The sequence below is a fragment of the Mycotypha africana genome (assembly GCF_025528875.1).
Source record: "Mycotypha africana strain NRRL 2978 chromosome Unknown BDF20scaffold_4, whole genome shotgun sequence".
NCBI lineage: Eukaryota > Fungi > Mucoromycota > Mucoromycetes > Mucorales > Mycotyphaceae > Mycotypha > Mycotypha africana.
The window spans coordinates 1,932,390-1,954,465 of NW_026515728.1; the positions used below are offsets into that span (position 1 = coordinate 1,932,390).

General features: G+C 37.4%; 10 protein-coding genes across 10 annotated transcripts; 5 read left to right on the plus strand and 5 right to left on the minus strand.

Moving 5' to 3' along the window:
* Window positions 1-128: 128 nt before the first annotated feature.
* Window positions 129-3,508, plus strand: BDF20DRAFT_466169 (G subunit of NADH dehydrogenase). The gene is made up of 4 exons (XM_053075517.1): window positions 129-457; window positions 540-661; window positions 722-743; window positions 1,034-3,508. Exons 1-4 carry the CDS (start codon window positions 394-396, stop codon window positions 3,019-3,021), a joined length of 2,196 nt encoding a protein of 731 aa, XP_052937563.1. The 5' UTR covers window positions 129-393; the 3' UTR covers window positions 3,022-3,508.
* A 58-nt stretch (window positions 3,509-3,566) lies between these two features.
* On the minus strand, window positions 3,567-6,673 carry BDF20DRAFT_818273 (WD40-repeat-containing domain protein; the record flags this gene model as incomplete). Its single annotated transcript, XM_053077344.1, has 4 exons — window positions 3,567-3,851; window positions 3,938-6,278; window positions 6,368-6,450; window positions 6,521-6,673. The coding sequence occupies 4 exons, from the start codon at window positions 6,671-6,673 to the stop codon at window positions 3,567-3,569; spliced, it is 2,862 nt and encodes a 953-aa protein (XP_052937564.1).
* Window positions 6,674-7,306: 633 nt separating this feature from the next.
* BDF20DRAFT_866412 (uncharacterized protein) lies at window positions 7,307-7,868 on the plus strand. Its single transcript, XM_053080842.1, has 2 exons — window positions 7,307-7,549; window positions 7,618-7,868. Exons 1-2 carry the CDS (start codon window positions 7,325-7,327, stop codon window positions 7,657-7,659), a joined length of 267 nt encoding a protein of 88 aa, XP_052937565.1. The 5' UTR covers window positions 7,307-7,324; the 3' UTR covers window positions 7,660-7,868.
* On the minus strand, window positions 7,848-8,578 carry BDF20DRAFT_866414 (60s acidic ribosomal protein-domain-containing protein). The gene is made up of 4 exons (XM_053080843.1): window positions 8,556-8,578; window positions 8,356-8,422; window positions 7,968-8,208; window positions 7,848-7,894 (listed from the first exon to the last, which is right to left on the minus strand). Exons 2-4 carry the CDS (start codon window positions 8,419-8,421, stop codon window positions 7,881-7,883), a joined length of 321 nt encoding a protein of 106 aa, XP_052937566.1. The 5' UTR covers window position 8,422; window positions 8,556-8,578; the 3' UTR covers window positions 7,848-7,880.
* A 1,708-nt stretch (window positions 8,579-10,286) lies between these two features.
* On the minus strand, window positions 10,287-10,888 carry BDF20DRAFT_788519 (HAD-like domain-containing protein; the record flags this gene model as incomplete). Its single annotated transcript, XM_053076149.1, has 2 exons — window positions 10,287-10,512; window positions 10,587-10,888. Coding segments are annotated over 2 exons (528 nt in total), but the record flags the coding sequence as incomplete, so codon positions are not given.
* Window positions 10,889-13,462: 2,574 nt separating this feature from the next.
* BDF20DRAFT_818256 (uncharacterized protein) lies at window positions 13,463-13,781 on the plus strand (the record flags this gene model as incomplete). Its single annotated transcript, XM_053077341.1, has 3 exons — window positions 13,463-13,498; window positions 13,572-13,615; window positions 13,694-13,781. 3 exons carry the CDS (start codon window positions 13,463-13,465, stop codon window positions 13,779-13,781), a joined length of 168 nt encoding a protein of 55 aa, XP_052937568.1.
* Window positions 13,782-14,426: 645 nt separating this feature from the next.
* Window positions 14,427-17,010, minus strand: BDF20DRAFT_466467 (DNA polymerase alpha/epsilon subunit B-domain-containing protein). The gene is made up of 7 exons (XM_053075518.1): window positions 16,797-17,010; window positions 16,393-16,657; window positions 16,245-16,322; window positions 15,631-16,150; window positions 14,979-15,556; window positions 14,725-14,911; window positions 14,427-14,641 (listed from the first exon to the last, which is right to left on the minus strand). Exons 1-7 carry the CDS (start codon window positions 16,867-16,869, stop codon window positions 14,495-14,497), a joined length of 1,848 nt encoding a protein of 615 aa, XP_052937569.1. The 5' UTR covers window positions 16,870-17,010; the 3' UTR covers window positions 14,427-14,494.
* A 720-nt stretch (window positions 17,011-17,730) lies between these two features.
* BDF20DRAFT_866430 (uncharacterized protein) lies at window positions 17,731-18,752 on the plus strand. The gene is made up of 3 exons (XM_053080844.1): window positions 17,731-18,216; window positions 18,279-18,339; window positions 18,410-18,752. Exons 1-3 carry the CDS (start codon window positions 17,736-17,738, stop codon window positions 18,597-18,599), a joined length of 732 nt encoding a protein of 243 aa, XP_052937570.1. The 5' UTR covers window positions 17,731-17,735; the 3' UTR covers window positions 18,600-18,752.
* Window positions 18,692-21,041, minus strand: BDF20DRAFT_866435 (uncharacterized protein). The gene is made up of 4 exons (XM_053080845.1): window positions 20,797-21,041; window positions 20,674-20,712; window positions 20,407-20,609; window positions 18,692-20,318 (listed from the first exon to the last, which is right to left on the minus strand). The coding sequence occupies exons 1-4, from the start codon at window positions 20,861-20,863 to the stop codon at window positions 18,783-18,785; spliced, it is 1,845 nt and encodes a 614-aa protein (XP_052937571.1). The 5' UTR covers window positions 20,864-21,041; the 3' UTR covers window positions 18,692-18,782.
* On the plus strand, window positions 20,670-21,214 carry BDF20DRAFT_466537 (uncharacterized protein). The gene has a single exon (XM_053075519.1). It carries the CDS (start codon window positions 20,890-20,892, stop codon window positions 21,163-21,165), a length of 276 nt encoding a protein of 91 aa, XP_052937572.1. The 5' UTR covers window positions 20,670-20,889; the 3' UTR covers window positions 21,166-21,214.
* Window positions 21,215-22,076: the final 862 nt, after the last annotated feature.

Below are 22,076 nucleotides of genomic sequence, written 5' to 3' on the forward strand. Positions count from 1 at the left end.
TTCAATTCGAGTCAGTGGGGTAAAGTAAAAGAAAGTCCGTGCCTGAATGTGACGCAACGTGGTAGCGGAGAGTATTTTATAAATTTCTTTTTTTTGTTTCTTTTCGCCCTTAAAAACAGAAATTTGCGGGGGTGAATGGTGTAAACTTGTTAGTGTGGGGCAAGCTGCTCTGTACAAGAACTGTCTATTATCCCATTGAAATTCAAAGTCCTTGTTTAATATTATTTTCTTATAGAATAGAAGCCTTTTCTTCTTCTTCTTCCGCTAAACAAAAAGAATACAGCCAACTATAATCCAATAGCAACTAACTAAGTTAACCACCACTCCCCTTCTCTTTTGTTTTATTAATCTTTTTCAACATATAAGACCAACACCCCCCACTCCAAAACCGAAATGTTGCGCATTCTGAATCAAAAAGCTATAGCACGTCAATCACCAGCGATTTTCAAAACTGGAGGTAATAAGAATAAACCGAGATTCCGAAGGAAAGACTATGTAACAGCTGGAAACGTATTCACAGAATAAATTCCTCATCGTAGTTCGTGCATTCAGTGCCTCAACCAATGTCAAAGAAGAAGTCGAAGTATTCATCGACGGCAAATCAGTTATGATTGAGCAAGGTGCCGCTTTAATTCAGGCCTGCGAAAAAGCAGGCGTTGATGTAGGTTCAGTCCGAAAAGCTATGTTTGAAAATGCACTTATTAATATTGTGTAAATTTAGATTCCTCGTTTCTGTTATCATGGTAATGTTATTATTTCACCGTTTCAAACATACTTTATCCATTACGAGCCGAGAATATGACTGAGATGAAAGGAAGTTAGAGAGACTTGTCAGAAAAAGCAGCACCATTTATGTTCACAGCATTAAAAACCATCATAAACAATGCAACACTTTCTACAGCTCTACTATCACTTTTGGTTTATCTCACTCATTTTGTTGGGCTAGATATTGCACTTTCGATTTGATCCATTATTCTTCCATATAAGTTTATGCTGACGGAACATCTTTCTTTTAATTCATTTGAATGAATAGAACGTTTATCGATTGCTGGTAATTGTCGTATGTGCCTCGTCGAAGTTGAAAGAGCACCCAAACCAGTTGCTTCTTGTGCTTATCCTGTTATGCCTGGCATGAAAGTCAAAACCAACAGTCCTATGGTTCACAAAGCCCGTGAAGGCGTTATGGAATTTTTACTTTACAATCATCCCCTCGATTGCCCTATTTGTGACCAAGGTGGTGAATGTGATTTACAAGATCAAAGCATGCGTTACGGTTCCGATCGTGGTCGTTTTAATGAACCTATGGGCAAGCGAGCCGTTGAAGATAAGGATTTTGGACCTCTTATTAACACAGCAATGACACGTTGTATTCAGTGTACCCGTTGTGTTCGTTTTGCTAACGAAGTTGCTGGTGCTACTGAATTAGGTACTAGTGGTAGAGGTAATGATATGCAGATTTCCACCTATATTGAAAAGACCATCGATTCAGAAATGTCCGGTAATATGATTGATTTATGTCCTGTGGGAGCATTAACCTCAAAGCCTTACAACATGCGAGCAAGACCATGGGAGCTGAAAAAGTATGAGACCATTGATGTTTCCGATGCCATTGGTTCCAATATTCGTGTTGATACCCGTGGTGTTGAAGTTATGCGTATCCTCCCACGTTTGAATGAGGAAGTGAACGAAGAATGGATTTCAGACAAGACACGTTTCTTTTATGATGGTCTCAAAGTTCAACGTTTGACCACTCCTTTAATTCGTGATGGAGACAGATTCGTGCCTGCTTCTTGGAAAGCTGCTCTCGAGCGTATTGGCCAGGAGCTCAATAATGTGAAAGGTAATAGTGCAAAAGCCATTGCTGGTCATCTTGCTGATGCTGAATCCATGGTCGCTTTGAAGGATTTAATGAATCGTATTGGTTCTGAAAATCTGACTATTGATGCTCCTAACGGCGCTAAGCCTCTTGCGATCAATGCCGATTTCCGCGCAAACTACATCCTGAACTCCAGTATCGTTGGTGCTGAACAAGCTGATGTCGTCCTCATTGTCGGCTCTAACCCTCGCCATGAAGCTCCTATTTTAAACACACGTTTCCGTAAAGCATGGATCCATAATGGTCAAGAGTTAGGTTTGATTGGTCAACCTGATGATTTAAACTATGAATATGCTCATATCGGTAGCAGCTCCAAGGACATTGAAAAAATTTTGGATGGCTCTCATCCTTTTGCCAAGTTATTCGCTGAGGCCAAGAGACCAATGATCCTTGTCGGTTCCAGTGTTGTTGAAAACGCAAAGGATAGTGAATACCTCCTCTCCAAGGTTACTGAACTCGCCGAAAAGCACAAGAAGACACTCTTCCAAGAGGATGGATGGAACGGTGTCAATATTTTGCAACGTGCCGCTAGTCGAGCTGCTGCTTATGAAATTGGTTTTGTCCCTACATCTAAGGAGGCCGCTTCTTCACCTGTTGACTTTTTATATCTCTTAAATGCTGATGAAATTACAGCTGCCGATGTTCCTAAAGATGCTTTCGTTGTTTATCAAGGCCATCACGGTGATGTGGGCGCTCAATATGCTGATGTCATCCTCCCTGGTGCTGCATTCACAGAAAAGAATGCTACTTACATGAACACAGAAGGACGTACACAAATTACAAGAGCTACTGTCAATCCCCCAGCTGCCGCTCGTGAAGATTGGAAGATCATTCGTGCTTTATCTGAAGTTGCCGGACATACACTACCTTATGACGATTTACAATCTGTCCGTTCTCGTCTTTCTGAGGTCAGTCCTGCTTTAACCCGCTACGATGTCATTGAAACTCCCTCCATATCGCAAATGGGATTGTTTTCTCAACGTAAACCTGAAGCTAAGTCTACTGGAGAGATTTTAACTTCTGTAATCAAGAACTTCTACCGCACAGATCCTATTTCCAGAGCTTCTAGCACAATGGCTAAATGTACAAAGGCATTCTTACAAGGCAAAGAAGTCGATACAAAAGCTGCTGAAGCCAATTCATAACTTATTTCCTTAGACACTTTGCTTCTTTATCTATGAGTCTCCAAAAAAATATATCGAAGTCATCTATTTCTGTAGAAAGATTCGGAATGATTTGTAGAACAGCAATGCTTCATATCAGTCCTAAAAATAAATTTATCCCCCCTTTTCGTAACCATAATTCATGATTTAATCGATACTCTATACATATAATGTTACTCTAATGCAAATAAATACGCATCTTGATAAGTTTCGTCAGATGGTATGTGGTGCGCTTCTCTAATATGTCAATCTGCACCTGTTTTGAGTTTCATTAAATGTTTTCTGATAAAGAAAAAGGAACGTTTTTTCATTGACGATGTCATCATCTTCTGAGGTAGCCCATTTTACGCTCAAATAAACTCATAAATCGATCGTCAAGATAATATAGAAAGAAATCAGGCATATTTGGACACTAAGAGAATTTCCAACGTAAAAAAATAAATAAATAAAATAAATTCTGAAGCGATTAAACAAAAAATTCTTTTAATTCTCTATTATACATTGATTTGCTGTCTAATCTAAATAAGTTATGAAGTAAGCTGTACAAATTTTCGTTTCTTTTCGTCATCAACAGGTTTATCTACATCTCCATCAAGGAACGCTGATGTATTCCTGGCCTTGTAGTCACGTTGGATATATTCGAGGGCTGCTCTATTATAACCCATCACATCCTTTTGCCGTTGCAATTGGTTACGCAGATGAAAACGAATAGAGTCCAGCATGGGTCGCATCATCCTGTTTGCGACGATCTGGTTATGATGTGTTTTTACTAAAGCAAAAAGCACTCGAGATACCAGTACAATACTCCAGTTCTAATCAAGTGAAATTATATCAAATCACCGGAAAAAAGTTAAAATACTTGTATTAATTATCTTATTCGAGTATCTATATCGCTTACCTTTTTGGCCCATGTTTCGATATATGAGAATAATGACATAACCTTTGCGAAGGGAAGAATCAATAAAGCCTCTTCCAAATCATTTGCTTTGATTTTCTTCAACACATCCAACACATATCGATCAGGCTCCAGATCCATAGCTCTTAAAATGGCATGTCGCTGAGGTGGATCCGCTGGCAAACCACGAGCTTTTGCTTCTTCATATGCTTTCCAGCCATTCTTTTCTTCGTCCGCAATATCCATAGCTTCTATTAATCGTTCACCTGCTTTTAAGGTTTCCATTGTTTGTTTACCAGCCGTATCAACTTCCATATCATCTCCATTCACATCTGTTCGTTCTAATTGGCTCACTAGAGTATTTTCATACATTTCCTCTAATTCTTTTTCACGCTCTTCTTCCAAGAAAAGCTGTTCGTCTGTCTTCTCCCAAATACGTATTGACCGATCATGTGAACCTGTAATAACATAAGTACCATGTTTGGCGACGGCTAGAGCCCAGACTTCACCGTGATGACCTTCTAATTTCATTATATTTTCAAATTTATCGCCATCCCAATATTTCACGGTCTTATCCTTACTGACAGTAAAGAAATAGTGGGTACCCCAAACGAATTGGACAGACATAACACTTTCTTGATGCGCAAATAGAGATTTGTGACAGTCACCGAAATCCAAACCCCATAGTTTGACATTTTTATCAGCTGAGCAGGTAGCAATGAGGGTATTATCGGAAGAAATATCCATGGAAAGCACAGGTAATTTGTGACCGTATAAAGAGAGGAAGAACTTGAGTGTGTCGTGATAGAAAACCTTGACAGTAGAATCCAATAGTGATACCGCCAACAGATTCTGATCAGGGCTATAGCGAACACATAAAACCTCGTCTGACATTTTCAATGTTCTCATATGAATAAAGGTTATTCGCTTGACAGCAGTATTCTTCTGTTGTACCATATCGAAATCCCAAAATTTGACATCCTTGTCTGCACTACCGGTGACAAAGCCACGTTTATCTGGTCGTACTTGCAAAGAATAGATAGCGCCATCATGAGCTTTCATGGATTCTATCAATGACGATGAGCCAATATCATAGAGTTCTAATTCACCGGTCTTTGTACCAATTAAAATATGTTTGTTGCCAGGTAAAAATGCGCTGCAAAGCGCAAATCCACATTCAATGGATCGGATACAAACTCTCGTCTTCAAATTCCACACCTTCAATAAATTACTGGATGCAGATGCTAATAATTCATCATCAGAACTGAGTGTCAAAGTACGAATATCGGATCGATGTCCAGGCATGTCTACTGTATATAATTTATTGAATCCTTGAGTTTCTTCTGCTATTTTCTTCTCATGCGTGACCGGCACAGTATATGCTTCTATCGTATTATTGGATAGTGAGGCTACAAGTGATATCTGTCCAGCCTTATCTACATCCGCTATAGGTGCAAAATCAAAACTGCGTACTTTGGCAGGAGTTCTGACAATGCATTCAGTTGTATATTCATCATGTGCTTCGATTTCGCTACTCACTGTAGATTCATCTTTTCCTTTCTCTTTCGCTCTTTTCTTTCTTCGTTGAATCTTTTTACGGATAGTTTCGTGATCTCGTACTCTGTAGATTTCCACTGATTTATCATTGGCTTGTGCACCGACAAATTTTCCTGAAGGGTGGAAGTGAATTGTAACTATACGATCGCGAGATTGACGAGGTATTTCGCCATATATATTAATGGCTTTCTGCAATGTAGCAGGTACAGGTGTTACTTTTGTTGGTATATCACTATCGACATCCATGTTATCTTTTTCTTTTGCTTTCTCTTCTTGCTGTTTTTCTTGTTCACCAAGCGCTTCTAATGATAAGCCTAGAATTTTCCAATCAATCTTCCATGCTTTTATATGATTTTCTGCTCCACCTGAAAGAATGACTGTCTGATCATTGGAGACTGCAAAAGACCATACTTCACTACGATGGCCGACTAGTGTTTCTCGACAATATTGTGCTGATAGATCCCATAATTTAATGAGGGTATCTTTTGAAGCAGAGAGAACATAACCCTCACTGGAAACACCAACTTCAGTATCTTCAGCATCGGCCACCTCTTTGGGATTCAAAAAGGTCAAGCAGGTGATCTGATCTTTGTGTCCTTTCAATCTGTATAAGCCGGATTCGGCTATGATGTCCCAAATAATTAAATCTGTATCTCTGGAGCCTGATGCTAAACGGGTTCCTTCACTGTCAAAAGCCAACGCAGTGACAGCACCACGATGACCACTTAAGGTTACTGAGGAAGTGTTGCCCTCAATATTCCAAAGTCGAATTGAACCGTCGCCATAGCTTTGATAAAATAAAAAAAAAAAATAAGTAAAAGAGTTATGTAAGTTCGATTTCTTTGTCAAAAACAGTGCTCGCTTCTTTCGCCTTACCCAACAGCATAGTCTTTGTTGTTAGGACTTCTTGCAATACAAGTGACTTCAAATTTATTTCCATATTCTTTCCATCGCCCAACCTACAAGTACATCCAGAGGAAGATAGACTTAGTAACTGTTTGATGACGATGCGCAAATCGAGCTTATTACCTCGATTCCCTTCTTAAGATCCCACAAGATGACTTCTTCCAATGCAGGCGCAATGGCTATCTTTCCTGTATGGTCATATACAATATTGGACGAATTGGAAGCAACAACACCAAAGGTGGCAAGCGGCTCATAACGAAGATAAGCTTTAACCATCTTTCTTTTCTTGAACTGAAACGAAAAACGTTATTGACGCAAAGTAATCAATCTTCTGGATTAAATTGATACCATTTGATATTTCCAAAGTTGAATAGTGTGACGTTTATTCCTTTCTCCCGCATAAGACAAAATGCTGTGTGGCTGATACATACTATTATGCGGCGTTTAAATTCCAAATCAAATTCATGCAATTCAGGCAGGCACAAGCGCTTCAGGCAGCTGGAGCAGTCGACTAGGAACAATACGTATATGAACACAAGAAAAAAAGTCGACTATAACTTGCACTGTTTAACATTGTTGATTTTCTACTGTTAGCTCTATATATAAAGTTTCCTTCCTCTCTTACCGAACTCCAGCTAAATTGTTTTTGGTAAAATCAAAAATTTAGCAAAGTTGAGGTCTAGTCGGTTTACCCAAACAATATTTGCATTGGGTGTAAGTGTATATCTTAATTAATGAAGTTATTGAGAAACGGCTAACAATCCTTATCAAAACCATAACAGCTAATCGAGCTTGAATGTAAGAAGGCCATTGTATTCATCAAGGTTGAAAGCGGGGTACGAAAATAAATGACAAATGGGCTTTTCCCCTGTTCGTGATTAACTGTATAATTCATTTATTTTTCTTCATTGCTGCTCAATACAAAGTATGCCTCTGACTAAACCTCCACCACCACCACCAAAACCCAATTTCGGTGAACCTTCCACACCGGAAGATTTTAATGAAAAATTTAAGGCAAAGGCTACTACAAAATACATGAACCCTTGTGCATTAGAAGAAAAGCAAAGTATGAAATGTCTAGATGAAAACAACTATGACAAGCAAAAATGCGATTACTTTTTTATGCAATACCGTGAATGCAAAAAGAAATGGGTATATAAGCGCTAGAGCATTGCTTGTAATTACAATTCTACAACTGACTATTCCGATTTAAAAATTAGATGGAACAGAGACGAGCACTTCGACGATCTGGCCAATTATAAACTTGTGCATTCTCAGCAAGCTAGCAGCAAAATATAAATTTTGCAAATTGTATTACAAAATGATTATAATCTCGCCAAGTTTTACCCTGTCCTCCAACATATAAACTCGCTCCCCTTTTCATTCTAAAAGCGAAATGTCAAATGTACCAAGTGAATAAAAAGGCATGATATCAGAACGATATTTATTCAATAAAATGATGTTAAAGCTTTGATTAGATAGTTTAATCGAAAAGACCTAATGACGAATAGTTAAGGTTAATAAAGTTTTGTCAATAGACCATTCACTCAATGCATAACTATATACTTACCGAAGCCCATATCGTCATCAGATTCTTCCTTTTCTTCAGCCTTTTCTTCTTCAGCAGGAGCATCACCACCAGCAGCGGCAGCACCAGCGGCGGCAGCACCAGCAGGGGCAGCACCAGGAGCACCGACGTTCATGAGGAGAGACTTGAGGTCTTGACCAGCGAGGGCCTTAGCATAAAGAGAGAACCAGATGGGTTCAACTTCGACACCAGCAGCAGAGACAAGAGTTTGGAGCTTGTCAGCCTATCAGAGATTAGGAAATCAGTTGCTTAATCGATTAGTCCACAGTTATAAGTTGAATGTAAGTATCACTCCAAATGTTTTTTGCTACAATTCCTCCGATCCGTTTGAGGAAGAGTGGTGAAGTCTCAATCGAGGTATAGAACTTACAGTGATTTCGATGTTATCATCCTCAAGGATGAGGGCAGCATAAACGACGGCGAGTTCAGCAGACATTCTAAATTGGATGGATATGATGGATTTTATGTGGCAAAGAGTTGCGTTAATACACAAAATACAAATACGAACTATTTGTTTAGGACGACATCTTTTGATAGATGGATGGATTTTATTATTATATGGCTACATACGCGTTGATTTAGGTACTTTAAGAGGAGGATCCTTATGGTGCACATGTTGGCCATTGTATTTGATTGAGGGTGCCCGTTGTGGCGGGTTGCCCTCAGTTTCTCATTTCAACCTTAAACTCCGATTTAAGCGATTGTTCTGGCCCGCGGTTTTCTCTTCACCGAAAGCTCGGTTTGATCTGTAAACAGTTTATGCGCAGTAACGTTTTAAATTGACTTTGTTAATATGATTATTTTAACCCTATGGACGCACAGAAGGTTACATTTCATAATTGCTTAGGGCAGCTCAACAAAGTAGAGAAGAAAATTGAAAAAAAAAACTTGTTAAGAACAAAAGAAAAAAAAAAACGGAATTAACAGAAAGGCCATGTGTTAACGGGGACTAGGGCGCAAAAAGCCAACTGAAAAGGAGCTGCCTAAGTCTCTGACGGTAGAGGGGCATTTATCGTGTTGGAAATTAATAGCTTTGTAAAAGTAAGAGTCGAGCGATAGGTCATGCTATGCTTCAAGAAATGGAAGCTATTGCACGTTGTTTTGTTAGTTCGGAGGGGAGCGTGTTCAACAGGAGAGAAAATGGGTCGGAAATGGTACTGGGCAGGTGGAGACGGTTATGTATATTCAAACATTCAATGCCATGATCTTTTGTGAGGTTACTTGTCGGGCATGCCCAATTACAGTCCTTTCGTATCACATTCGGACAGTGTCAGAATTGATTAATGATCAAAGGAAAGATACAGATCAGACATTTGAGACAAAAAACTCTAGATGTATCTTTTCGTAAAAATAGACTTACTTCCTGTAGAACCTTTAAAGCTCTCTTTGGGGAGAGATAAACCACGCTCATTCAGGTACCTCTGACTTTTTCATAATTGTTCCACATCAAATGTGCAAATTAGACTCGCAAAATGTTAATAGCGGAATTAAATCTAGTTCAAGTTAAGCAAAAAAGCAATATAACATCTTGAGATACAAAATGGTATAAAAACATACAAAAGGCATACGTGCAACTAAATCTTCAATTCCATTGTGCTACTGTTCCTATCTCCTACTACTATTAAGTGAACCATTACTTTAAACATAACTGTGTACTAAAAACGAGGACATTCTTTTTTTTCTACTAGCGACCAATATCTGCATCTTTGGTGAGCAACGACAATTGTTCAATGCTATAAGGCAGCACAGATTGTTTATATGTATGCAGATATTCCTGAAACAGACAAAATGATATCATTTTGTATATAGTTTGCTAACTAAGCAAACGATCTTATTTCTAATGCATTATGCAATGTATGAAACAAAAATGGAAGTACGTCAATTGGCAACGTAATAATTTAAAAAGAAGGGCATTAACAGGGAAAGATTCTGATGGTTTACAGATAAATGTTTTATTTCTGTTCAAGTGCTGGAATGAAGGAGTAAAGCAGTAAAAAATGGTATCTGTGATAAAAGAAAAAGTGGATAAAATGGTATGCAAATTAAGGGTATCGAATAAATAATGTTACAATTGTCTGTGCGCTTTCAAAGTAATCTTATTGTCTCTTCTGGGAATGGCCAACAATTACTGTTCTCTTTATCCTCATTTTCTCCTGTTATCTCTTGCTGACGTAACTTCAGCATTTCTTGTTGTTGCTTCCAGCTGCCCACTCGTTCTCTCAGCTTTCTCTTCAAATTGAATTGTCGATGTAAGATTATTCTCATATCATCTTTTCGATCTTTTAACCGTACTAGGCTGGATTCGAGGAACTTTCTTAATTCCATAAGCTCATTATCTGATCCACCACCAAAATAGGCTTCAATTGGTATCAAATTGCTTAGGTTAAGTGAAGCAGCATGAGGTGTGTTATCGACTAAAAATGTCTTGCTTAAATCTCTGCCTAATGCACACAAATCTTTAATATACATTATTTCTTTTGTCTTGGCTGATTTCATACGGATACATGAATTTCGACTGAGCATGTGCCTAATGAGAATATTTGGACGTAAAGCATTTAACATATAAATCCCACTGATGATTGAAAGAGAAAAAGTAAATACCTTATCAAAACACCTTCTGGGTCCAGACAATGCCTCGCCATGCTCGCATAGTCTTCCCTTCCTGCCGTCCATACAACGATTTCAAAAGATTTAGCAGCCCAACTCAAGAACTCAAATACGCCAGGACGTAATTTGCCTGCTAACAAACAACTGTAGCCATTTTCAGCAAAAACCATATAATCTGCTTCTATTCCACTGCCGTTGTCTGCTGTTTTACTACGATAAGTATGGATTAAGGTTTCATCCAAATCCAATACTAATGTGGGTTCATTATCATTCTTTTTTGGTGGCAAGTGAGGTCGCATGCCTTTCAATCTGGTATGGATAGATGGCCAACGTGCCATGAGCGCATCTAATGTCGAGCATTCATAACTACGAAAAAAAGGTTATAGAGAATAATAATTAGATTACAACTTAAAGGTCTACTTTCTCAGTTAGACTTACTCATCCAGTTGCTCAAGTAAAGAATCTATCTTTAGAATGGGATCGTTTCGGACATCTTCCTCCTCCTCAATGAAGCTTTGGGTTCTGGAAATAGTCAAAAGAGGCGGGTCTTTGACTAAATCATTTTCATTTCGTTGCTCTTGCGCATCACTAAAGTCCGTGAGCACATTGTCGGTGCCATGAATAGTATTGGTAGAAGTTAATGCTGTTCTTGGCTTAATAAATTTTGTGCCACTATTGCCTTCTTGTGATAACTTATTGCTATTGGCAAGTTGGTAACGAGTGAGTACCATTCAGTCGACAATTGTTCTTCTTAAAAAACAAGTATAGAAAAGTAACAGAGAATAGGAAGGCAAAGAAAAGAGATTGGAAAATATATATTCTAATGACTGGAGTTGAAAATTTTTTGTTTTCAAGGTTTGGAACATCAAACAAATTCAGGAGCATTAACCTGTTTTGTGCAAGATGAAAAAGCTATCCAAAGTTCTTTGTCTTTTCGGCTTTCTGCACTCCTATTTACCATGCGTTCCTTGATCCTGAACAATGAATTTGTAATTACGTATTTATTATCATATCGAAGCCACGAGGGCATACCATTTGTAATATTTGATACTGTGTTATTTAAATGGACGAAAATAGAATTTATGATAATAATGAAGAAGTAGTATTGAAGAAACAATTGATATGAATAAATAAACTAGATCTGCAATTGATAATTCAATTTTGACTTAAGGTCTTTCTTGGAGCTTATGCCTATAAATCAACAAATAAACCAACGTGTATCTTATAATGTTGTTCCCGCCATCTTCCTTTGTAATTATATAAATCAGACAATAATTACCATTGTAATAAATGCAATATCAAGTTTACTATTTTCCTAGATCGGCAATTGACTGCGTTTGGTGGAAGCCTCTTCTATTGAATCATATTTGACATTTATATGCACAGATATTAATACTTTAAAATTATTTATTTGGAAAAGGCTGTAGCCACGTTAATTAGCATACAATCTAGTTATCGGTCATTCACTTCTCGTCATTACAGTATATACAGTACAAACATGTTTTAGTTGCTATATCATAATTTAGAAAAAAAAAAGAGAAAATATTGCATCTGATTGTTTACTCGAAAGGCATATAACATTTTAAATTTTAGGTAATTGTTAAGCTCTTCAAAGGTTAGAAAACGGACCCATGCAAGATTCACTAGGATAATGAAACCTAAAAGCTATGGTATCAGAGTACAATATACTTCACACAAAAAGCAATTCAATATTCATTGATTCACTCCCTTGATATATATTACTAAATAAGAGAGAAGTGTCCGTGAGTTGTCGTTAATTGACGATACGCACGACGCTATCAGTACCATTTCATCTAAATTACTTGAAAATGATATTCTACTTTTAAGCAAACATCAATTTCCATGCGCCCAAGATGGAGTGCATAGCATATTGTACGTTTGTATCTAAGGTTTTCGACGACAACTGTCAACCATCAATTAATCATTGTTGTTAAAGAGCAGTTTTACACAGAATATACAATTTATTCTATCTCTTATATTGCCTTCATGACCTGTATGAATAGCAACCACTTAGACATACTGAACCGATGTATCCGTTTAATGCGTTCAGGAACTCTATTCGCTGAGGATGTTTATAGAGTATAAAAGATTGACGATACAGTCTTCGCATTTATCGTATAGCGCGTAACAAAAATCATAAAGTAGGCTCAAATGGCACCAGAATATACAGCTCGAAAGACGTCAGTAATTAAAATAAGGCTTGTTAGACAGACACTTTGTTGTCACAAGTAAAATTTTGCTACAGGGGTACCAAAGAACGATACTTAAGACATATGTACTGGTAAATGAAAGAAAAGGGAGAAACAAAGAGGACGAAGATGTAACATGACTGTTTAATATTCGCAATTAAAGAAAAATAATAGTACATCATATCAAATTCTATCTTTGCGGCCAAGAAGCTATCATCACAAGCGTTAAAGTGTTCTGACATGGCTTGTCATGGTAAGCTTATGCTTGCTTTATAATATTACATACGCGCGTTGAGAATGTGTATATACTAATTCGTCTTTGCAGGCAGCTGTATGTTAAGATTCTCTTCTAGTCGGCTGATCAATGTAAATGGTACGAGTCCACTAACTGTAAACAATCCAAAGCGACAGTTGGTTGACGGAGCGTCGGCAACACAAGACGCAATATTGGGTCCTACTCAATAACATTAATTCTTATCGGAACATTATTTTGTCCGGAGAGTTGTGGAGCAATGATGGCTCAATCTTGCATTAGTAGCAATTGGGAGCTTTTTCACACAAATTGTAACTTTCCTTTCTCTTTATACCACACGTAGTTATAAGACACGACATTCACCATTTTCATAACATCGATACTATAAACACGAATTAATACGGAGCATGGGTTGTTGCGGAAGCAAAATAGTTCACGATGAGGTAAAGGTGCTTCTTATTGGTACTAATTGGTTTTCTGTGCACTCTAACTTTTTTATTGTTTTCGTTCGATTAGGACGATGTCAGCCAACCTTTGTTGAACGAAGACACCAGAGACAAGTAAATATCAAGTTTTTCTCTATTCTTTGTTCTCTTACTTTTCTCCCTCCCATTTAACCTTTTTTTCATTCTTATCAGTCGTATGAACTATCAAACATATGAGACAATCGATGTACAGAAAGAACAAGAATTTTGGAATAATATTATCGACAGGACTACCCAGTAGGTTCAATGATCAAAGTGTTTGTATTATCAGAAATTCTAACATTTCTTATCTATTTAATCAGAAATCTAATTGATATTTCGAGTTCTCAGACAGAACCCTTACAGGAAAATGACATACAAGACCGTGAAAGAAAGTATAAAAAGATTCTTGAACAATTGAACAGCAAGAAGACAGTAGCAACTACATCATCATCGTCTATATCAATAGCAGCAGAAACAGCAACCAAAGAAGAATTAGATATCAACTTACTAAATGCGACTGCACTAGACTTGATCAATAACAGCAATGCAACGGCATCCGCTACAACAACAGAAAGCGGAGAATTTGATTGGATAGATCAGTCTATGCAAGATATACGAAAAGCACTGGACCAAATGCAAATTAAACCAGTAGGAGACATAGTTGTTCACTTAACACCGCCTTCTTCTGCGCCAGGCTTAACGATGAGTAATGGTAGTAATAGTATGATAATGGATAGCAATAATATTAGCCATATGGAATCCAATAATACCATGACCTCATCCGCCAATGGAAATGCAACAACATCATCGTCATCAAATACCATCCAAGCCTTTTAACACATCTTTATAATCATATAACAGCACTAACGTCTATTGTAAGAACTAGTGCTTGCAGTAATTGTAGTAAAATATATATACATATCATATTTATACGCAAAAGCCAACATATCTAACCCTGCCAACATGAGCTTCTTATAACTTCAATAAATCGACACGTACACTTGCAAGTCTATCTGCTGCAGTAGGTTTTGTGGGGTATAAGAAAACTCTAGAGTAAGTTCCTGATGTTATGCCTCTGCATAAATTGCCGGGATTAATACAAACTGTCCCTTCCACATTCTAAGCATCAGATGAAGAATAAGAGTCAATGCCATTCTCTCATATACATTTTTTCACTTGTGAAAAAATTCAAAGCAACTTACTCTAACAAAATGTTTCAACTGTGATGGCAATATCAAAATATCCGGCCTATACGTTAATTGTACATTGACTAACTGATCGGCGTCCATAATACAACTTTCGTCTACTTTGAATGGAAATACCGGATGGAACGATCTCTGTTGAAGAATGTGTTTGAAAAAGACGCTTGATCGGTCTGTGGCGTTATTTCTATATTGTGAAATTAGTTAGCGTACGTTCAGGGAAAATTCTCTCACACATCATAATCACGCCTTACTTTGATATTTCTTCTCTGGCTATCTTGAAAAGGATGTCCAAATTCCCAATTGAAATCGTGTGTTGTGCTCCATTCAACTGAATAGTGCTGGGATTACTCAGCAAATGAATTCGTTCATGATTGATAATATTCTGTTGTTGTAGATCTGTAAAAGCAGGTTGAGGAAAAATGGGATAAGGTTGAATCATATCGTATGCATGAGGTACAATAAACACTTGAGTACGGGGGCATTCTTTCAATAATTTGTATAAGCGCTCCACAACTTGTTCTTGAAACAATTGAATCAGGGGAGATTCCACTTGGCCAGTTGCTAGTTTACCGTGCTGAACAGACAAAAAGGGACCCATCAGCAGGATGAACTCAGGCTTACTTTTTAAACACATAGAAAGGAGAGCTTCCAACGGTTGAAAAGATAAGTCATCGTTCAAGGTGAAAGGCCCTGATGCTACGATCATTTCTAATGGTTGTTGTTTTGGTATATCTGCTTGATCATTACTTTCATCATTATCCGTGTCCATACTCTCAAACGTAAGTAAATTATCAGGATTGCCAACATCCAGTCTTTCTGGCACAGAAGGCTAACATCATTTATATACACCTATCGTTAAAAACATTCTGTCTTTTCAAATTTTTGTTTCAAGGATGAACTTACATAAAATATCTTTTCCGCATGAAAGATAGAACCGTTTGGATTAGTACCTTTAACACCCACGATTTGCCCAGGGAACAAAGAATATTGTTCAATTCTTGATAGGTTTAAGGGCACCAATTTGCCCATACCTAACTCTCTGGATGTTTGTAACATGATTGTCTTCTCACTCAATTTTTCCGATTCATTTAATGAGGGATCAAGGCAAATTCGACCAAAGGCGTAAATAGATTCTTGACTGGGTTTCGTGGGATTAGCATAAGCTTCTATTTCCTCCGAATGGGTTTCTAATATGAGTTGGCCCACGTATTCTAATTGTTCATCGAGGTTATCCGTTTTCTCACGAGCTTTTTCAAACATGAATCGATATGGTTGAATAGACTGAAGGATTTGCACATCAATTGGAGTTGTCTGCTGTGGCTCGTGCTGTTGTAATGGTTTTCGTGCGGGCAATTGGGGATTATATTGATTTTCGACAATATGCGACTGCTTTCGTGTAATAAATTTACTAGAGGATTGTGATCTATCAGAGAGTTTGTTAATAATATTCTTCGTTTTATAGTGTTGAGATGCACGCATACGAAAAAAAAAGACATAAAAGCATTGTAAAAACTTACAATTGAGTATCAGATACAGATACTGCAGAGGAAGTTAAAGGTACTACTTTCTTTTGTTTAAAGGTTCCATGCGAGACACTATGATTTTACAGATATTGAATTGTGAGTGGATAAAAGCCAAACAAATCAATGAATACTCCCAACTTACAAACTCTCAATTGCATCTTCTTGGCTATCCATTGTTAAGCCATATTCTGACAGATCCATTGTACTAGAACGTTTCACCGGCAGCCTACCAGTTGCTGTTCGTCTAGTCTTCAGGTTCCTGTCGAAATCTCTCTGTAAAGACTTTTTCAAAAATTTGATATATGCAACCGAAGGTTTTAAAGGACAACCCGTGTTTAAAGCATAGGCTTCCCATTTGTGCTTGAGAGTTTCTGGTGTTAGAGAAAAACTTGAGCATAGGGAACTCACTGCACATACAGGGTAGAGATGAATGTTTGTTGATTTTTGAGCAAGATCGAAAGGTCAAAAAAAAAAAAGGAGAAGAAAGGTGAGCATTGAAAGTTTACAATTTAGTTTTTTCTTTTTAATATGAAAATGAGACTATACACGCTGCAATAACCTCGTTGTCGTCAGGCTGTGATAATTTAAAAACTTTCTCTATTTGTTGACGGGAAGACATTTGAAAGCAACTGATCAGTAAAACAGTTCGGCAATAAAGCTCAACATCACTTTAATAGACACCAAAAAAAAGGCGTTCCGTCTTTTAAAAAAGCGCGCCGATTTTTGCTTTTTGTCGCGTATCACTGCATAACTCCGCAATCATCTAATAACTCTTTGACTGTAATGGGCGGTACCTTCAAGTTTTAAGTGCACTTCCTGTTCTGATAGTTTTTATAGTAGTGGGTAAAACTACATTCAATTATCATTCATCCATTCACTTTTAAATGTTAGGCATGATTTTCATTAATGTATTAGAACAATAGCACAGTGTCCCTCTGGAATAGCAAATGCTGGGCCACACACAGAGTGACAAATGTTGATACGGAAAGAGGATAATGAAGACTATGTAATACATGTCAATGAGTATTATCGCACTTTATAGGCTACTTTATTTAAAAAATCATTTTCTGCAGGACAGGTATGCCATGAACAAGATTTAGAGAATATCATGAACGCGCCAATCTCATGTCTTTCCAAATTGAAATGCTGATACTCATTATGTTTTTTGCTGCACTGACATCGCGGTTCTATAGTATCTTACAAGTTTTGCAAACAAGGGTACTACAACCAAGGACGGTGTCAAAACGCGTCTAATGTGCTTGAGCGGCCAAATAATTCTTTTTATCCTGATTCCTATGGATTTCTTTAACAGATCTAAATTTCTGTATTTGAAAGGCACGTCTTACGCATTATAGATCACCTTTTTTTTTCGATTATCCAAAAAAAAGAAATGACGAATACGGTTCGGAAATGGAAGACAACGTTAATTTTCGGGCTCAGTTCAAATTAAAAGTTAAACTTTTTTTTTTTTAAGTTCCAGCAATTATGGCAAGCAGTGGCATAACATATGGCAGCCTCTCTGATAATGATAATGATCCTCTTACGCTTCCGATAACAGCTACTGAGGAAGAACAGCCACTGCAGAGGAAGCATTGGCAATTGCGGTTGGGCGAAACACTGGAAAATGAGAAATTTCATATGACGATTTTATTCCTTATCTTGGTGGACGCATGTTGCGTGCTTATACAAATTCTATATACCTTTTTCCACGAATGTCAGTTACCCTTATCCTACAACAATTCTGATGATACTAGCCTATTCATGATGATGAATAGCAACCAAAGAGATGGTTTTGACGCTAGTGATGTCAACTATTTGTTGATGGCGTTTGAGATCGCAGAGGCGATTAGTTATATTATATGTTTTGTTTTCGTCATTGAATGTGTATTATCATTGGTAGCTTTTGGGCCAAGATTTTATCTCCCTGGGTTTCCTCATTGGAAACTGCACTTATTTGATGCCTTAGGTAAGCTAGAAATGTATTAATGAAATAGATAAAGTGTTCTTGGCTGCTAATGCACAAAGTAGTGATTGGTACCACGTTTGTACTAGAAGTTGGACTTCGAGGAAAAGAGAGAGAAGTAGCTGGGTAAAGTATCATTCATGATAGACGCTATATGTATGCAAATGACTAAAAGCCTATTCATTACTTTGTATAGCCTCTTGATTATTTTCCGTTTTTGGAGAATTGTCAAAATCATCGAAGCTGCTGTGATGAGCGTAAGCTATGCTCATCAAGAAGAACTAGAAAAACTAAAAACTGACTATACAACATTAGAAGCAGCCTATAAAGCTGAGCAAGCAAGGAATAACGAATTATTACAACTGAACAAGAATAGTAGGTATTAACAGTGGATAAATAAAAGGCAAAGAGCTTCAATCGAAGCAAATCAATGCAAAGAATGAAAAGATGTTATATAGAGTTGGGTTTGTATATGTACAAAAAAAAGAAAGAGGAAACAACAGAGCAACAGATTAGATTGAAAAAAAAAAAAAAGAAAAAGAAAAAGGAAGTCTGGCTATTACAGTAGCCTAAGATGTGGCGTTAGGATTGGAAAGAGTAGTAGGAGAAGTAGGATTAGTATTTGTGTTGGTATTACTCTCACTACCATTACTGCTGTAATTGGATAAATAAGAAGAGGCTAGAATAAACATTGGCTTTCTTTTAGGTGTTGTAGCATTCGTATTATTAGGTGTTGTCCCTGGAGAAGATGGTGTGGTTGGCTGTGGTGACATAGATTGTGCTGGAAGAGCTGTATTTGCTGGTGTAGTAATATTAGAAGCACTCGATTTCTTTCGTTCTTTCTTTGATGTTAGATTATTGGTGGTGCTGCTATTACCAGAAGTTGAAACTGTTGTTGATTTTGTTGTATTTCGACTATTATCGTTATGAGTACTATTCATCATACTGATATTATGGTTATGTGCCTCTTTACTTAAAACATCGTTCATATGCTTGAATGTGATTTGATTCTTCTTTTGCTGCTTAGCTATATTCAGATTGTTTAAAATAGCGTCATTTGAGGGGTTTTGAATGGCATCGTTATTGTGAGTTCCAGTAGCAGTGGTTCTTTGACGAGCGATTCGAAGCGCATTGTGAGCTAGCTTTACATTTTTACTATATCGGATTCTTTTACCATTAGAAGCTCTTTTCGGCGCATTTAATGGTGGAACAAATTCTAGGGCTGGAGGTGAAGCAGCATCTTCCAATGTAATATCCGAATCCTTTGTACTAACTGCTGGTGATGGCGCCGGCATATTTGGTAATGCTAAAGGAGTAGTCGTGCCTGCTGTTGTAATCGCTGGCACGTTTCTATTTGTCAACATTGTAGCGGTAGAGTTACTGTTCATGGTATTTGCGTTCGTGTTTGTATTATTTGTAGTTGCTGTAGGCGCCAGTTGAAGTGTAGTATTTGATGTAGAGCCAGACGAATCTAAAAAGCCCATATCAGTTAAGCATGTAGTTATATCCATCATTGGTGTATTGATATCTGCCATTGTATTATCATTGGTATCTGAAACAGTCATATTGTTGTTTGTTGTAGTATTACTGATGGTAGCGGTAGGTGAGCTCGTGAGTGGACCGAATGGATCTGCATTGAACATTTGACTCAATAAATTGATCTCAGCCATAGTTGTATCATCCTCTTGATTAACAATAGTAGTAGACCTCTCTTTGGATGTTGTGTCTGGTGTTTGTGGTAAATTCAGACTGAAGCCGACTGTGAAATCTTGGATCAGTTTGTTTAATCGTTTCACTTCTTCTTCCAAAGTATGGATGCGTTTATGTAATCTTCCACAATATTGTTCACAATGCATATTAGCCTGTGTTTGGGTGCCTATAAATGTACATCCTTCATTTGAATAAGGACAGGCATAAGACTGACATTCATTTTCATGTTTAGCCAAATCCTTCAATAAAAAAGGTTGACACAATGGCATTTGGTTGGGGCATGTTATCAGCTGGTATAAACAATTTTTGATGTGCTCATCTTTGTTAAACTCTGTCAGATTGATTTCTGTACATCCTTTATCCGCATTAGGACAACGAATAGGTTTGAATTTGCACTATTGAATAAAAGCTCACATGTTAGGAATGTATAAGATGGGATAAGGTGGCTTTTTTTTTTATGTTTATCTTATTATGTATCTATACCTCTGACTGGTGATTGTCAGAAAAAAGGCCCGTCCAAGTACATCCGTTGTCAGCATACAAACATTTGATACGTAAACGACTAATTTGTCTCTGAGCAAATTTTGATAACTGGAAAGATTTTGAGTCTAGATTTGTCATACACAAAGGACAAGTAGGTTGCTGTTTGATATGACTTTCGATACAATTTTTACAAAACATATGGTCTATATAGAGGACAAATTAGATATCATATAAGAAAAGACATAGTATATACATAGATAGCTATACCTTCAGGACAATGGACCTGTAAAGGATCCTCTAATACGTCTGTTGTTTTGCAAGTCAAAGAAAGAGATGAGATCTCAATGTAGAGATTGGAATCGCCAAGTGCTTCCTTTTTTTTTTATTTACCTGAACATATCCCACAAAGTAGTTCAGGACAAGGCTCTCCTATGAGTAAATCCACCTTTTTTGTCATTCAATTTGATTGTACTGTTTAACAAAATGATGGGGTGGGGGGTTTTTTTGGCTTTTTTTTTCGTTTTAAAAGAACAGATATTCTATCTTAAAGAAGAACAGGGTAATAAATATGAGGGAAAAATAAATGATGTGTTGCTGCTCTCCCACAAAAAAAAAAAGAAAACGCGATTTCACGCACACCCGTTATCGGAATTGAGATCTTTACGCGACGTGAATTTAATTCAGTTACCAATTCCCCAATATGGAAATGAAAGGGATAAGTCGCTCAGTTCAGTTCAAAGTCAACCCCAAGGTAGATAAATTCCCTATGGTTTATGACTTGAAGGCAAAGAAAGATTTAAAGAAAGGTTATTTAAGGGTTCGTGTATACGACAGTAGAATCTAAGGCTGGAAAGAACAGAAACCTGTCATCGAAGCGAATATTATGTACCTTACACTTTGCATGCAACATTCTTCGAGCAAGACTAACCCTATACGTAGATGGCGCATATAAGGGAAGCACAAACAGTGCATGTAGAATTTTCAGTAATACAAAGCTTTACCGATGAGAATACTGCCTACCCAGAGTCTCTTTTCGTAAAGCTTTTCAAAATGCGTAGTCTAATTCAAGCCACTCTATTCTTGTATACCTCTTCTATTGTCAAGTATGTCAAAATAGCAAAACTTATGGTAAACCAGCTGTAGATTAAAATAGGACACGAGTTATAGACAAGTACTTGTATTCTCGATTAACTTTTTTTTTTTTTCCTAAAAAGCCAAATTTCGCAGCGTTGGACTTTTTTAAGAAGAATGCCTGTCATTAAGGAGTGGGGTTTTCGTTTGTTGTACTTTTACCAGGGAATCGAGGATGATCTGTTTGCAAATGATACATGTTCTTGACAGAATGACGTTCTTGTTGATGAAGAAAACGCATCACTCAACTTGTCAAAATGTTCACGTTTTGGCTCTAACTTAGTCCAATGACGATGTTGCATATAAGAGGGAGTTGTTGTCTTTTTTTTCCAAGTTTGTCGTCATACAGCAATATCGTCCTGACAATTCAATAGATCACGTGGACCAAATCAAGGGGCCAAGTGCTACACTTCATCCAAAAGGCGGAAAAATTCGGATTTTGTGAGATAAAAAAGGGTGAGCAGTCAATGCATCACTAATTGTCCGTATGATCAAAGGGAGAGATCAGAGGTGAGAAAGTGAGTAAGTGTCAGTGTAAC